The sequence below is a fragment of the Haliotis asinina genome, chromosome 12, assembly GCF_037392515.1.
Source record: "Haliotis asinina isolate JCU_RB_2024 chromosome 12, JCU_Hal_asi_v2, whole genome shotgun sequence".
NCBI lineage: Eukaryota > Metazoa > Mollusca > Gastropoda > Lepetellida > Haliotidae > Haliotis > Haliotis asinina.
The window spans coordinates 19566280-19582014 of NC_090291.1; the positions used below are offsets into that span (position 1 = coordinate 19566280).

The 15735-nt window shown below is 40.5% G+C and overlaps 2 protein-coding genes across 2 annotated transcripts; one reads left to right on the forward strand and one right to left on the reverse strand.

The window, feature by feature from the left end:
- Positions 1–6524, reverse strand: LOC137257419 (trypsin-like). Its single transcript, XM_067794753.1, has 7 exons — positions 6461–6524; positions 5274–5381; positions 4583–4766; positions 3835–3953; positions 3248–3385; positions 740–885; positions 1–163 (listed from the first exon to the last, which is right to left on the reverse strand). Exons 1-7 carry the CDS (start codon positions 6522–6524, stop codon positions 5–7), a joined length of 918 nt encoding a protein of 305 aa, XP_067650854.1. The 3' UTR covers positions 1–4.
- Positions 6525–11643: 5119 nt separating this feature from the next.
- LOC137257420 (serine-rich adhesin for platelets-like) lies at positions 11644–15249 on the forward strand. The gene has a single exon (XM_067794754.1). The coding sequence runs from the start codon at positions 11644–11646 to the stop codon at positions 15247–15249; it is 3606 nt and encodes a 1201-aa protein (XP_067650855.1).
- The last annotated feature ends 486 nt before the right edge of the window (positions 15250–15735 follow it).

The following is a 15735-nucleotide window of genomic DNA, read 5'->3' on the forward strand; positions in this document are numbered from 1 at the left end:
GGTACTACAGGTACTGCCGTATCCAGGACACAAATTTTGTCACATCGGCATATATGCCCGGTTTGTTTGCTCTGGCACACCCAGATCCCCTGGAGACCACGCCGATAAGTTCCCAAGTTCTGTTATTAGGACCAGACATGGCAAGGGCACCACCGGAATCACCCTTAAAGAAAGGCAAATATTCTCGTGAATATGAAGATTATATACTGCACGGCAAAAGAAACGCAACCCTTTCTATTACTTTTAAACAGATGACATGAACAAGAACGCTTATTTTTTTAGATTCATTTTTTTCTGAAACTTGCGTTTCTTTTACTGTTTACTATGTATATACATAGAATATTTATGAGTGAGTGAGTAACTGAGTTTAGTTGTACAGCAGTGTGCCAGGTGTATCTTAACGCTGCACTCGGTAAAATTACAGCTATAAGATCACGGTAGGTAAATGACCGAGTCTGAACCAGACAACCCAGTGATCAGTATCAAGAGTGTCATTCTACGCAAATAAGATATGATGACATGTTGGGTCAACCAAATCGGTCACTGCCCAAGCCCGTTAGTTGAATTTTTTTCGTTGCTTTGTTACTTTTTTCTTGTTGTGTGTGTGTGTGTGTGTGTGTGTGTGTGTGTGTGTGTGTGTGTGTTTGTTTGTATGTGTATGTTCACAGAATATTTACATATTTCGTGCATTTACTGCTGAAGTCGCACATGTTACTGTTACAGTTACTGAGTTACACACCTGACATGCGTCACGTTCACCTTCTGCGTAGCCGGCACAGATCTCTCCGTCTCGGATGGCTCCTGAGTAGTAGCTGTTGCACTGTGTTTCGTTGACGATAGGGACACCAATGTACTGCATGATGTTGGGTATTGTGCTTCCAGCCTCTACAACACGAGTGAGTGAGTTTAGTTTTACGCCGATTTGGGCAATATTTCAGCAATACCAAAGTGGGGAACACCAGAAACTGTCTTCATACTTTGTACCGGTGTCGGGAATAAATCCCAGTTCTTCGGTGAGACGAGAGAACGCTTTAACCACTAGGCTACCCCACCGCCCCTCTAAAACATGACGATTCGGGTGATCGTTACCTGTCACACAATCTGAATTTACTCGCGCTGTCAGTAAACTGCCATAATCAATCACTTATAAAGTATGAGCAATATAAAGTCACACGCAATGGCCATGATCGGCCTCGGATGAATGTGCACACCTCCAAGCCATTGAAAGATTCTCATCGTCATATGAAACATTTAATTATACCTTGTGTGGGAACGAGTAAAATTACACGTAATGCTGCCCACAGCGTTAAGGGTTCGTACATGACACTAGTTTTGTGCGCAATCTTACTTTGCCTTGAACTTTGTTGTGAGTTACTTTCTTCCCTCAATGTTTCCTAACACACTTCAGTGACTTTGTGCCTAACACGTCACAGGTACTTTATTTTCACTGTGTAATGTCTACTAACACGCTTACTAGCTACTTTCTTCATTCCTTCTGTTTTAATGTTTACTAACGTGTGAGACACTTGCGTCTTTCTCTTTGATGTTTGCTAACACGTTTGAGTTACTTGCGTCCTTCTGTTTTGATGTTTGCTAATACTTTGAGTTCCATTCTTTCTTTTGATGTTTGGTAGCACGTTTGGGTTACTCTCGTCTCTGTTTTGATGTTTGCTAACACGTTTGGGTTACTCTCGTCTCTGTTTTGATATTTACTAACACGTTTGGTTACTCTCGTCTCTGTTTTGATGTTTGCTAACACATTTGGGTTACTCTCGTCTCTGCTTTGATATTTACTAACACGTTTGGTTACTCTCGTCTCTGTTTTGATATTTACTAACACGTTTGGGTTACTCTCGTCTCTGTTTTGATGTTTGCTAACACGTTTGGTTACTCTCGTCTCTGTTTTGATGTTTGCTAACACATTTGGGTTACTCTCGTCTCTGCTTTGATATTTACTAACACGTTTGGTTACTCTCGTCTCTGTTTTGATGTTTGCTAACACGTTTGTGTTACTCCCGTCTCTGTTTTGATGTTTGCTAACACGTTTGTGTTACTCTCGTCTCTGTTTTGATTTTTGCTAACACGTTTTGTTAATCTCGTCTCTGTTTTGATGTTTGCTAACACGTTTGGTTACTCTCGTCTCTGTTTTGATGTTTGCTAACACGTTTGTGTTACTCCCGTCTCTGTGTTGATGTTTGCTAACACGTTTGTGTTACTCCCGTCTCTGTGTTGATGTTTGCTAACACATTTGTGAAGTTTCTTGCATGTTTGAGTTACTCTCTGCACTGTCTAAGGTCAGCCTGAAAATATGCTTCCTGTGACTAATAGTTTGTTCGAGAAAGTTTATGCAATGCTCCCAAAAAGGCCATTCAGCCATTGTATGTTTATATATGTTCCCATGCACAAAATTTGATTGTCACCTGAAAATCAGGGGTTCAAAATCTTCTTTTAAAGCCACTTGACATAAGATAATATCTTGTCCTGACTAATTTTCCAGTTGCCCTGATTTTATGACAAAATCATGATGATGTAATTATGAGAGACTAGATCAACATCTATTGGATGTTAGTGTTTTCTGGATTATTTATCGAGAAGAGATAAATTGCAAAGAAAGATAACTCTAATTTATTATTATTGCGAAATGTAATAGCTACATTTAGAACAGATATGAAATGAAATCCAACTATATCTGCAGGTTGAAACTGGAAGCGAAAATTATCTATTAGCCCACTGACAATATTGGAAAGACCGAAATGAAAACTGACTGGTCCCGGGCGTCGGGCGATGGGATTTTTTAACCCTTCCTGAAGGAGGAAGTATCCTCGTTGCCTAAAGTAGACCATAACAATGCTGAAGGAACTATCATTCACTGCCGGGGTGAAGGTCCGTTTGTCTAATGTGATTCTAGTGTGAAACTGAGACATTTCATAATAAAAAGATTTATAAACTGATATTAACTATTTCTGGTTTCCTGAAAGTTCGAATTCAAGAACAAAGGATTAAATTTAGCTAATGCCATCAAATACCATTTTATGGGATTTCATTGAATACCACTATAGCTTTAACTGTTATTCACATTTTACATTTCAAAGGCGAGAGTCGTGTACTAAAATTAGGTTTACAAACCATCCAAAGACTTTAATGTTCAGATAATGTGGTATTTCAACGACTTAAAGCGTACGTGTCTAATGTTGTACCCTATCCTCTTCTCCTATAAATGACAATCGTGGTCAGTGAAAGTACACACCTTGAAGAACTCCCCACCCGGTGACAACAGCTAGCCTGTCTGTGACGACTTCCTGATTGTCCCGAGGAAGACAGGCAGGACGACTATAGTCTGTGTAGATGATTGGCTCCGATAACTTGATTATTGCAATATCTGGGTCTGAAAAGCATTGTGCAGACATATATGAAAGGAGGAATCATACATAATAATGCACTCAGCAATATTCCAGCTATATGGTGGCGGTCTGTAAATAATCGAGTCTGGATCAGACAATCCAGTGATCAACAGCATGATCTGCACAACTGGCAACCGATGACATGTGTCAACCAAGTCAGCGAGCCTAACCAAGCGATCCCTTAGTCGCATGATACGACAAGCATAGTCGCCTTTCATGGCAAGCATAGGTTGCTGAAGACCTATTTTACCTCGGATGTTTACGGGTCGGATACGAACAAAGGAACGCACGAAAGCGCATGTTTTCTGATACTCTTTTCCGGATTTCTTGTTATGCTTTATGTCGCACTGTGGGTGCAAAATCTGAGAATAAATAAACACTTGTACTTTAACGTTTTCCCATCTTCGTTTCCATGAGTATCGACAGAAATTACCTGAGTATCTGTTGTAGTCAGGGTGCACTATTATCCTTGAAGCAGTAATGTATTCTAAGAAATTGGAGTCAACAGATCCATGGCCTACTTGCACAGAGCGAGGAAAATTTTGACGAGAGCTGAAACGGGTAGATCGGTATGTTTTATTTACACGAAACAAATCCGGCGCTTTTTGGAATCCTTACAAAAATGATCGGATTGGTTGATATACATGAAAATGATGTTTGACCATCATGTTCCATCGCTCCTTTCATAATAAATGATGCTGAGAACAAACGAAAAGTGGATATTTGATTTTAGGGAACATTTGTTTTTGTCTTGCATAATAAATAAGTTATTGATCCGCCATAATGTTATTAGCGAATACATTTGATTTCTTCCTGTCTGGATACGTTTGAGTGATATTTCAGAAGCAGATGGTATAGACATATCAAAACTTGATGGATGATCAACTTTCTCTATTTTTCAAATGACGTCGCTTCGGTATGGATTCTTATAATGTTTTCAACCAATGGATCCATCCATAAAGTGTTGCCATCTCTATACCACCAACTTCCAAAATGCCACTCAAACAACACGAATACGGGACAAATATTCCAATAATGGAAACGTTACCATTGTTAAACTAAAGTAGTTGATTGCCCAGCATGTTTTGTCATCTGTCTGTCTGGAGCTGTATGTCAACAACAGGACCACTTTCTCTATAGCATGACACTTTATGAACCCGATATTTTAGAACATTACTCACTTTACACAGTGAGCTGCAGTGACGACGGTGTCTCTTCCAACGATGGTGCCACCACAACGGTTACGTCCAGGTATCACTAATACTTGGTATGGAAAATATGTCTCTTCAGCCTCATAGCCACCCACAACGCGGGGCAAAGAATCCACGAAGGCTTGAGGATTTGCAATTCCACTTAAGCCGCATTCTGCAAATATGTATTTTTTAACATACAGTAGAAGCTGACAAAACCGACATCTGTCCAATCCGGCAAGATATCAACACCGGCATAATATATTAGTCAAATCTCTGGCTTGTACAATATCACAGCTTTACAAATCGGCACATTGTCCAAACCGGATGACTTTTTCAGTCATTTTGTCATATGTGTCATATTTGGGATTACACTTTACACTTTCGAATCCCAGATTCATTTGATCACTATCTAAATGGCATTGTGTAATCATATATTTTCCTTTCTGTAAATTATCAGGAGTAAGAAAATATTCAAAAGCTTGCTGCAATGAAATATATGGAGTTAGAATACATTTCGAAATGTCGAAAACATGCAGGGAACAATTAAAAAAAATATTACTAGTAATCGTTCAATGTGCACAGAGTTGTTAGTTCAGAGATTTGCGTTAACGATGTTCCACCATATTCTTTAATATCAATATATACTTTCAAACGTAATAAAGTAAACAACATGATTTACGGTTGTTGACAAAAGGCGCCCGGGTTGTTGTCGTCGTTGTCGTAGTTGTCGTAGTTGTTGTAGTAGTAGTAGGGGTTGTTCTGCTGAGACCGCCATTCCCACCACCAACTGTAAATAAAATGGCAATCCATCTCCAAAACAAGTCGGTGACCAAAGTTATTCACCATAGTCAGCCATGGCAAATTGTGCCATCAAATTTGTACCCTTGACGAATAATCACAACTATAAGAGACGAAGAATTAACGACCTGCTTGAATTAATCGACCCTTTCCTGATATCATCACTACAACATCACGATAGTGTTTGGATTTAGTTCTCAATTTCATCTTTATTCGCTTTCCTGCTGTAACGGTAAGGGTCCGAATACACGTTCTTGCCTGATAAAATCGACTTAAAGAAGAATTCTATTTTTGGTAAAAGAAATCATAAGGATGACAGAAATGCCCTTATCTGTCACTAAATACAATTTGTCAATTCATCATAACTTCATTTTAATCACACTTATAAGAAGAACTCTTTGGTGAATAAATATCCATACACCTATTAAGGCTCTATCCATCTCCATTAGAAACTCAAGGCAAAGAAAACTTAAATCAAATATTTAAAACAATAATTAATTAATAAATGGATGCTTGGATGAATGAATAAATCAATCCGTCAACATTGTCTTTTCAAATTAAGCAGTAATCTCTATCGCTCTAAAACAAGACATATTCACCTGGACAACCGCATGTTCGCGATACTGAGATCACATAGGAATTTCTACAGTAGCCGTAGATAGTTGAGCATCCTCTGATCAGGCGACAGAATGAGGCACAAAACGGATAAACACCTGAAAAGGAGTCAATTGTTAGTAAACCCTACACTCGTATCCACTGCCATGCATTTGCAGAAACTTCAAATTATACCCAACGAACACGTAATGAGGAATATTTGAACATCTTGAAGTTTTCTCGTTGGTTGATCGTTGCCTTGACACCATGTTCAGATCCTGTCACTTAAGTCAATAAACATTTGTCCACATCGTTGTAAAGTATCTTGCCTCTTGAGTTGAATATGGAACAATGTATGTCCAACAACCCTTTGCTACCCGAGTACGAAAGCAGAAAAAAGTTAATGACGAGAACTCTATAAATTAAAATGATCTCTTTTAAAACCTCCATTTACATACATATTTAATAACTTACCATTTTGTTGCAGCGAGAATGCAGGCAGAGTAATCAAAATTGTCAAAATGATAAATGTGTTCATGTTGGTGTTCTTGTGTCCTGTCACAGACTCAGAGTCGTTGGGCTGCCTTTATAAAGGATCTGAATCTTCAAAGGTCACTTGTGTTTTTCAGCAGCAATCGGATATTCGTCACAACCAGGTGCGTCATCACCAAATAACAGCTTCTTTTGAAAATGTCTATTGTTGCAGGACAGCTAGAAGGAAACAGGACAGGCGAGTCTTTGCACAAGTGTGGTTCTCGGTTGCGAACTTGACAGATAGTCAAAGTCAATATCGGGAATCTCATGCAAGTGTTACTAGGAAAGAACGTGTAAAAGATCCTTCGTACAATGGAAATCTAATCAGTAGTCAGTCCTCCTGCTGATGTCATCCCAAAACTACCAGTGAGACAATGAAGCCGTTTGACATGAATCACGGTTGTTGGGAGCCGGATATCCTACTTTTATTTACACCAACGGGTCGGGGAATTGTCATAAATCCCCATTCTCCGAGCCAATCTGATTGACGGGATTTGTGTGTTTAACCTCGGTCACCTTCTTTCGGATAAGCCACAAAGCCGTACAGAATATTATCCTGAAAACGGTTGTTGTCAAAGCCTGTCAAATTCCTTGATGCGCTAACGAATTCTAGTGCATGTCTCGTCCACATTCCCCACACAGTGCATTACAGATCCAGTAGTAGGTGTTGTGGCTACTTTCACTACACGAAGGCACATTATTTTCCCAACCTAATTATGTGAGGAAATAACCTTATCATACGAGGCTTATATGACCAACGTTTGAAATGTACGTTTTATTTGGACGACAAATTTACGTTTGTTCCTCAGGTCATGAAATAAAAGTCAGAGCATTTGGGTGATTGTGAACAAATACGGCCATTGTTTTCATACATACTGCGGGTAACAAATCATGGAACATCACTTCATAGCAGTTCTCCTTTATAAATTTTAAGATTTTTTATTTCATAAGTTCGATAATATGATTGCATTACCAGTATTGGCGTGCGACATCCACAACATAAGCTGTTCATATAATGGAATATACGGGAAAATCATTTTCTATGATTAAAGCAGAATGCCAACCTACATGCGACATGAAGTTGAACAACGCAGGGACGCATAAGAAAACACATGTGGGTCATAAACTAGATTAAATAGTTTCGCATAATTGAATTTAATGGTGACTAAGAGACAACGGTACTCCACTAATAAGCTGAAATCTCATGAAAGTACGTGTTCATCGCCATGAAGCGTTCATGGTAAAGCGAAGTTTTGAATAAGACCGATGCTGAGTTCAATGGTGAATAGGAGACAATGGCACTCTACTGGTGCTAGATCTGAATAAATTACAACATCATATGTGATATTTTTATCGCGAGGAACAGCTTGCAGATTCAAGGAAGGAAATATCCTTCTGTTAAGAGTTATACATTTTCTTCCTCCGGATATCATCGTAAATGTGTGCCCTTCAGGATTTTACTCTCAGAAAGCCCCAAAACCGGTTCTTCTGTCTTTAAAAATATTATTATAACATAACAACACATAACCTTTATCGATACCAAACATTATTCATTTATTTGAGCTTGATAATCACTAAAGGAGATATGTGATTTCTACGTTATCAAAGGTCTACATAAGCAGGCGCTAATAATAGGCTGAGGGTGGTGTGATAGCCTAGTGGTTAATGCGTTCGCTTGTCACGCCGAAGATACTGGTTCGATTCCTCACATGTGAAGCCCATTGCCGTGGGAATAAAACTACACTCAGTCACTAATGATGGGCCTATGTTATGATAAACAGAACAGTGAAATAACCGATACATATCGTTTCCATATTCACTAAACATCTGCGTTATCAGAGTTGACTGAACACAAACATATTCAATAATCATCTAATTAATTAGTTGGTATATTCACCAGATCATTCATTGATAATAGAGGTCACTGAATACGATAATCGGGTTAAAATTGTCAGAGCTTGTGTTAAAATACTCAGAAATGAATTCTGAATCATTATTATGTATTGGTACCTATTCGAGCCTTCCTTGCGCATTGTTTTCCAGTCTCTACAATATGCTTGCGTGTAAATTTGTACCCGACATACTATATTTTCCCCCTTAAATAAGGAAGTATACGGCGTCTAAATATATGTGTTATGGAGTTAATGATAAAACAAGTATATGACAATATGCCAATGATTTCACATACGGCCTAAAAGAACGTGACAAAGAACTAATGGTATCACACAAAGCCTAAAAGAAAATGACAAAGAAATAAGGATATCACATAAAGCCTAATGAGACATGAAAAAGAGCTAGTAATATCACAATAAAGTGAAATAGCCGTTCTGGTACAAGATAATTTGTAAAATTCTAGAAGGAGCTATTTACGTCACACTAATTCTGAAGGTCCAAGTGAAGAGACAATGACGTCACTCTAATCTTGAAGGTCAAGGTAAAGAGATAATGACGTCACTCTATTCTAGAAGGTCAAGGTAAAGAGATAATGACGCCACTCTAATTTAGGAGGACATGGTCAAAAGCTATTTTTATCACACTAATTCTGTAAGGACATGATAAAGAACTATTTATGTCACACTAATTCTTGAATGACACCATGAGAAGCTAATAATGTCACGTTGAGTCTTGAAGGACGTGATAAAGAGATAATTATGTCACACTAATTCTTGGAGGACATGATAAAGAGCCATTAATGTCACATTAAGTTTTGGAGGACACGATAAAGAGATAATTATATCACACCAATTTTAGGACAAGATAAAGAGCTAATAATGTCCCATTAAGTCTTGGAGGACACGATAAAGAGTAAATGATGTCACACTAATTCTCAAAAGACACAATAAAGAGCTAATAACATCACATATAGTCTAGATGAACACGATAAACTGTTAATGATATCACACTGCTTCTAGGGCACGATGAGCTAACGATGTCACACGAACTCTAGAAAGGCATGAGATGGATAAACTCGCAAAGGTCAGTTCTTACGATGTCACTGTGAGCCATTTCAATTCAAGTTTGAAATGTGATTCTCTGTATATATTTGAAAGTTCTTTTCAAATATTTGATGTGCGTGTTTCCCTAAAACATTGCACTGACAACTGAATCCCCAGATCAGATCTATTTGCATTTCGGGTCAACTAATTACCATGAATCAAACTTCAGCATGTGAAAAACTAGTTTCTGCAAATGATGCGTCATCGTCCTCAACACCGAAAGCATCGCCAGATGCCGAGATTTAGAACATCATTAGACTCAAGTGTTTGACTTGGATTGCCTGTTGCTGTGCTTGCGGCCTCTTCTCACACGCTGTCAGTTTGCTCCTTGTAACACTGACCAAAATATAAACGAAGACAATTTACCCGTAATTACTCGTCTTGCCTGAAATCTCAGATTTTAGCTACACTTGATGTCTAGTGGCCACTATTGAAGACTTCATGAACAGAGGATGGAGACAAGTGGTCGCAGAAACAGAGACATGGTCACTGCACCGAAACAAAACACATTCATGGGTCACCAGTATGTCATGCTATTTTGATGAGAACAGTCACAGACCATGTGCGTGATCGTGGGTGATGCCCCTGTAATTCCTTATACCTAAAGTTGAAGAATAAATACAATCGTTTTCTATTGCAATTGAAATACCTGGTTTATTCACTGAGAAGTATCCCAGTCCACCGAGTGAATACAGTACTTAATTGTGAGCAAGCATTCTCCACCATTTTGCAATAAGCTGAAAGAAAGACAAAACTCTGTATCAGGTGTCCATCAAAGCCAGGTGGTGGCAATTGGATTGCACATTGTCACCTGTTTTCTTTCTACACACACCGAGATGATATAATTCAACACGCGCACGCTTGTGTTGTGTTGGACACATTTCACTTGTTATGTATTCAGGTATAGGCACATCGGAGAGAGGAGATATAAATACACTTTGTAGCCCCTAAATGTGAAAGGGGAGGATGAGGCCGACAAATATTTCCTTTCCCATCTTTCCGCACAACTGCGTTAGAATGATGTAATACAAAGTAATGACATCACATTCAGTAAAAACGACGCATTATGTTTTCCACACACCTGCACATTAGACCAAGTAATTGGAAATATACTTGTGAACTGCTGTGGATATTCTTCATTTCCCTTGTTTTCACACACCTGCATACTGGAATGAGGAGTAAAATTGATTCTCTTCGGCACACCTCTGTGAAATGCTGTAGACAATCCTTACTTGTTTTGTTTCAGTACACCTACATATTGGCATGGGGAGTAAAGTAACTCTCCTTGGTATACTTCTGTGAAATGCTGTTGATATCCTTTACTTGTTCTGTTCCAACACATCTATATATGTCTACATATTGGAATGAGGGAGTAAAATGAATCTCTTTGGTATACTTCTGTGAAATGCTGTACACTTGTTTTGTTTCGTTACGCCTACATATTGGAATGAGGAGTAAACTTAACTCTCTTTGGTACACTTCTGTGAAATGCTGTTGATATTCTTTACTTGTCCTGTTCCAACACATCTACATATTTCTACATATTGGAATGAGTGAGTAAAATTACTCTCTTTGGTATACTTCTCTGAATGGTGTCGACATTCTTTAGTTTGACCACTTTCTAAATGGCATCGTGTAATCACAGCTTTCGGTCGTGGGAGCCAATTCACACTTATCAGAGGTGTACACTAAGTACGTAGTCTAGACTACCAGTTGTTCGACTTTCATTTTTGTGTAAGTCGAGGTGGCTGAGTGGGCTAGGCGGCTGACTTTGTGTGCTGGGGATTAGGTGCCTGACTCTGAGGGTGCGGGTTCGAATCCGGGATGGGAAGCAACAAAAAAGCACTAGAATTTGTACTTTAATGAGAAAGTGAAATCCCAAGTATGACTTATATTGCATTTGACCACTTTCTTAATGGCATCGTGTAATCACATTCTTTACTTGTTCTGTTCAAGCACACCTACATACTGGAATATGGGAGTAAAAGTACACTTTTTGACATACTACTGTGAGGTGGTGAGAACGTTTTCAATTATTTCCCTGTAATGTATATTAGAAAGAGCACAAAAACGCCATAGTGGATATGTTTACAATCTTTATGCAGCTTATCACAAGCAACTGATCAGATGACTGACAACCACCTATCTAATGTAGCCAGTGCACGTGATCAGATGACTGACAACCACCTATCTAATGTAGCCAGTGCACGTGATCAGATGACTGACAACCACCTATGTAATGTAGCCGGTGCCCGTGATCAGATGACTGACAACCACCTATCTAATGTAGCCAGTGCCCGTGATCAGATGACTGACAACCACCTATGTAATGTAGCCAGTGCACGTGATCAGATGACTGACAACCACCTATCTAATGTAGCCAGTGCACGTGATCAGATGACTGACAACCACCTATGTAATGTAGCCGGTGCCCGTGATCAGATGACTGACAACCACCTATGTAATGTAGCCAGTGCACGTGATCAGATGACTGACAACCACCTATGTAATGTAGCCAGTGCACGTGATCAGATGACTGACAACCACCTATGTAATGTAGCCGGTGCACGTGATCAGATGACTGACAACCACCTATCTAATGTAGCCAGTGCACGTGATCAGATGACTGACAACCACCTATCTAATGTAGCCAGTGCACGTGATCAGATGACTGACAACCACCTATCTAATGTAGCCAGTGCACGTGATCAGATGACTGACAACCACCTATCTAATGTAGCCAGTGCACGTGATCAGATGACTGACAACCACCTATCTAATGTAGCCAGTGCACGTGATCAGATGACTGACAACCACCTATCTAATGTAGCCAGTGCACGTGATCAGATGACTGACAACCACCTATCTAATGTAGCCAGTGCACGTGATCAGATGACTGACAACCACCTATCTAATGTAGCCAGTGCACGTGATCAGATGACTGACAACCACCTATCTAATGTAGCCAGTGCACGTGATCAGATGACTGACAACCACCTATCTAATGTAGCCAGTGCACGTGATCAGATGACTGACAACCACCTATCTAATGTAGCCAGTGCACGTGATCAGATGACTGACAACCACCTATGTAATGTAGCCAGTGCACGTGATCAGATGACTGACAACCACCTATCTAATGTAGCCGGTGCCCGTGATCAGATGACTGACAACCACCTATGTAATGTAGCCAGTGCACGTGATCAGATGACTGACAACCACCTATCTAATGTAGCCAGTGCACGTGATCAGATGACTGACAACCACCTATCTAATGTAGCCAGTGCACGTGATCAGATGACTGACAACCACCTATGTAATGTAGCCAGTGCACGTGATCAGATGACTGACAACCACCTATCTAATGTAGCCAGTGCCCGTGATCAGATGACTGACAACCACCTATCTAATGTAGTCAGTGCACGTGATCAGATGACTGACAACCACCTATCTAATGTAGCCAGTGCACGTGATCAGATGACTGACAACCACCTATCTAATGTAGCCAGTGCACGTGATCAGATGACTGACAACCACCTATCTAATGTAGCCAGTGCACGTGATCAGATGACTGACAACCACCTATCTAATGTAGCCAGTGCACGTGATCAGATGACTGACAACCACCTATGTAATGTAGCCAGTGCACGTGATCAGATGACTGACAACCACCTATGTAATGTAGCCGGTGCCCGTGATCAGATGACTGACAACCACCTATGTAATGTAGCCAGTGCACGTGATCAGATGACTGACAACCACCTATCTAATGTAGCCAGTGCACGTGATCAGATGACTGACAACCACCTATGTAATGTAGCCAGTGCACGTGATCAGATGACTGACAACCACCTATGTAATGTAGCCAGTGCACGTGATCAGATGACTGACAACCACCTATGTAATGTAGCCGGTGCCCGTGATCAGATGACTGACAACCACCTATCTAATGTAGTCAGTGCCCGTGATCAGATGACTGACAACCACCTATGTAATGTAGCCAGTGCACGTGATCAGATGACTGACAACCACCTATCTAATGTAGCCAGTGCACGTGATCAGATGACTGACAACCACCTATGTAATGTAGCCGGTGCCCGTGATCAGATGACTGACAACCACCTATGTAATGTAGCCAGTGCACGTGATCAGATGACTGACAACCACCTATGTAATGTAGCCAGTGCACGTGATCAGATGACTGACAACCACCTATGTAATGTAGCCAGTGCACGTGATCAGATGACTGACAACCACCTATCTAATGTAGCCAGTGCACGTGATCAGATGACTGACAACCACCTATCTAATGTAGCCAGTGCACGTGATCAGATGACTGACAACCACCTATCTAATGTAGCCAGTGCACGTGATCAGATGACTGACAACCACCTATCTAATGTAGCCAGTGCACGTGATCAGATGACTGACAACCACCTATCTAATGTAGCCAGTGCACGTGATCAGATGACTGACAACCACCTATCTAATGTAGCCAGTGCACGTGATCAGATGACTGACAACCACCTATCTAATGTAGCCAGTGCACGTGATCAGATGACTGACAACCACCTATGTAATGTAGCCAGTGCACGTGATCAGATGACTGACAACCACCTATCTAATGTAGCCAGTGCACGTGATCAGATGACTGACAACCACCTATCTAATGTAGCCAGTGCACGTGATCAGATGACTGACAACCACCTATCTAATGTAGCCAGTGCACGTGATCAGATGACTGACAACCACCTATCTAATGTAGCCAGTGCACGTGATCAGATGACTGACAACCACCTATGTAATGTAGCCAGTGCACGTGATCAGATGACTGACAACCACCTATCTAATGTAGCCGGTGCCCGTGATCAGATGACTGACAACCACCTATGTAATGTAGCCAGTGCACGTGATCAGATGACTGACAACCACCTATCTAATGTAGCCAGTGCACGTGATCAGATGACTGACAACCACCTATGTAATGTAGCCAGTGCACGTGATCAGATGACTGACAACCACCTATGTAATGTAGCCAGTGCACGTGATCAGATGACTGACAACCACCTATCTAATGTAGCCAGTGCCCGTGATCAGATGACTGACAACCACCTATCTAATGTAGTCAGTGCACGTGATCAGATGACTGACAACCACCTATCTAATGTAGCCAGTGCACGTGATCAGATGACTGACAACCACCTATCTAATGTAGCCAGTGCACGTGATCAGATGACTGACAACCACCTATCTAATGTAGCCAGTGCACGTGATCAGATGACTGACAACCACCTATCTAATGTAGCCAGTGCACGTGATCAGATGACTGACAACCACCTATCTAATGTAGCCAGTGCACGTGATCAGATGACTGACAACCACCTATCTAATGTAGCCAGTGCACGTGATCAGATGACTGACAACCACCTATCTAATGTAGCCGGTGCCCGTGATCAGATGACTGACAACCACCTATCTAATGTAGCCAGTGCCCGTGATCAGATGACTGACAACCACCTATCTAATGTAGCCAGTGCACGTAATCAGATGACTGACAACCACCTATCTAATGTAGCCAGTGCACGTGATCAGATGACTGACAACCACCTATGTAATGTAGCCGGTGCCCGTGATCAGATGACTGACAACCACCTATCTAATGTAGCCAGTGCACGTGATCAGATGACTGACAACCACCTATCTAATGTAGCCAGTGCATGTGTAGCCAGTTAATTTGAATCAAACTACAGACATTTGTTCATGAAGATAATTACTTTGTAATTGTGTATCTTAATATAACTTGTATTGAATTAAATAATATTATGAACACATTCGATTACTTCACACGTTTACTTTTTTCAAAATTTGCCAATTGAAAATGACCATGATATCCCTTGTAATGAACTGATTCTTTTCGAGTCCGTATAAAAATGACCCTTACTTCTCTTGCATATTTGTTTTGATGACAGCGAGTGCTACAGCAGAAATAGCACACATAGTATCTCCTACGTAGGACTTATTATCACCTACGTAGGAGATATTATCACCTACGTAGGAGATATTAAGTCCTACGTAGGAGATAGTAAGTCCTACGTAGGAGATTGTGACACCAAAAATATTTTTCACCGTGGCCCTAATACGCCGCCGTACGTTTCCGCATGTTCCACATTTTTAAGTAAGATGCATAAAACGTCATAGTATACCGTGAGTTCTGTTTGT

What these genes read in the sequence shown, in the direction of transcription:
- LOC137257419 (XM_067794753.1), bottom strand. Translation starts at nt 6,524, where the DNA reads ATGAACACATTTATCATTTTGACAATTTTGATTACTCTGCCTGCATTC. An exon ending in CGGGTGGGGAGTTCTTCAAG is followed by an intron (nt 886 to 3,247) that starts GTGTGTACTTTC and finishes CTCGTGTTGTAG; the next exon opens with AGGCTGGAAGCACAATACCC. An exon ending in GTGAACGTGACGCATGTCAG is followed by an intron (nt 164 to 739) that starts GTGTGTAACTCA and finishes CCTTTCTTTAAG; the next exon opens with GGTGATTCCGGTGGTGCCCT.
- LOC137257420 (XM_067794754.1), top strand. Translation starts at nt 11,644, where the DNA reads ATGACTGACAACCACCTATCTAATGTAGCCAGTGCACGTGATCAGATG.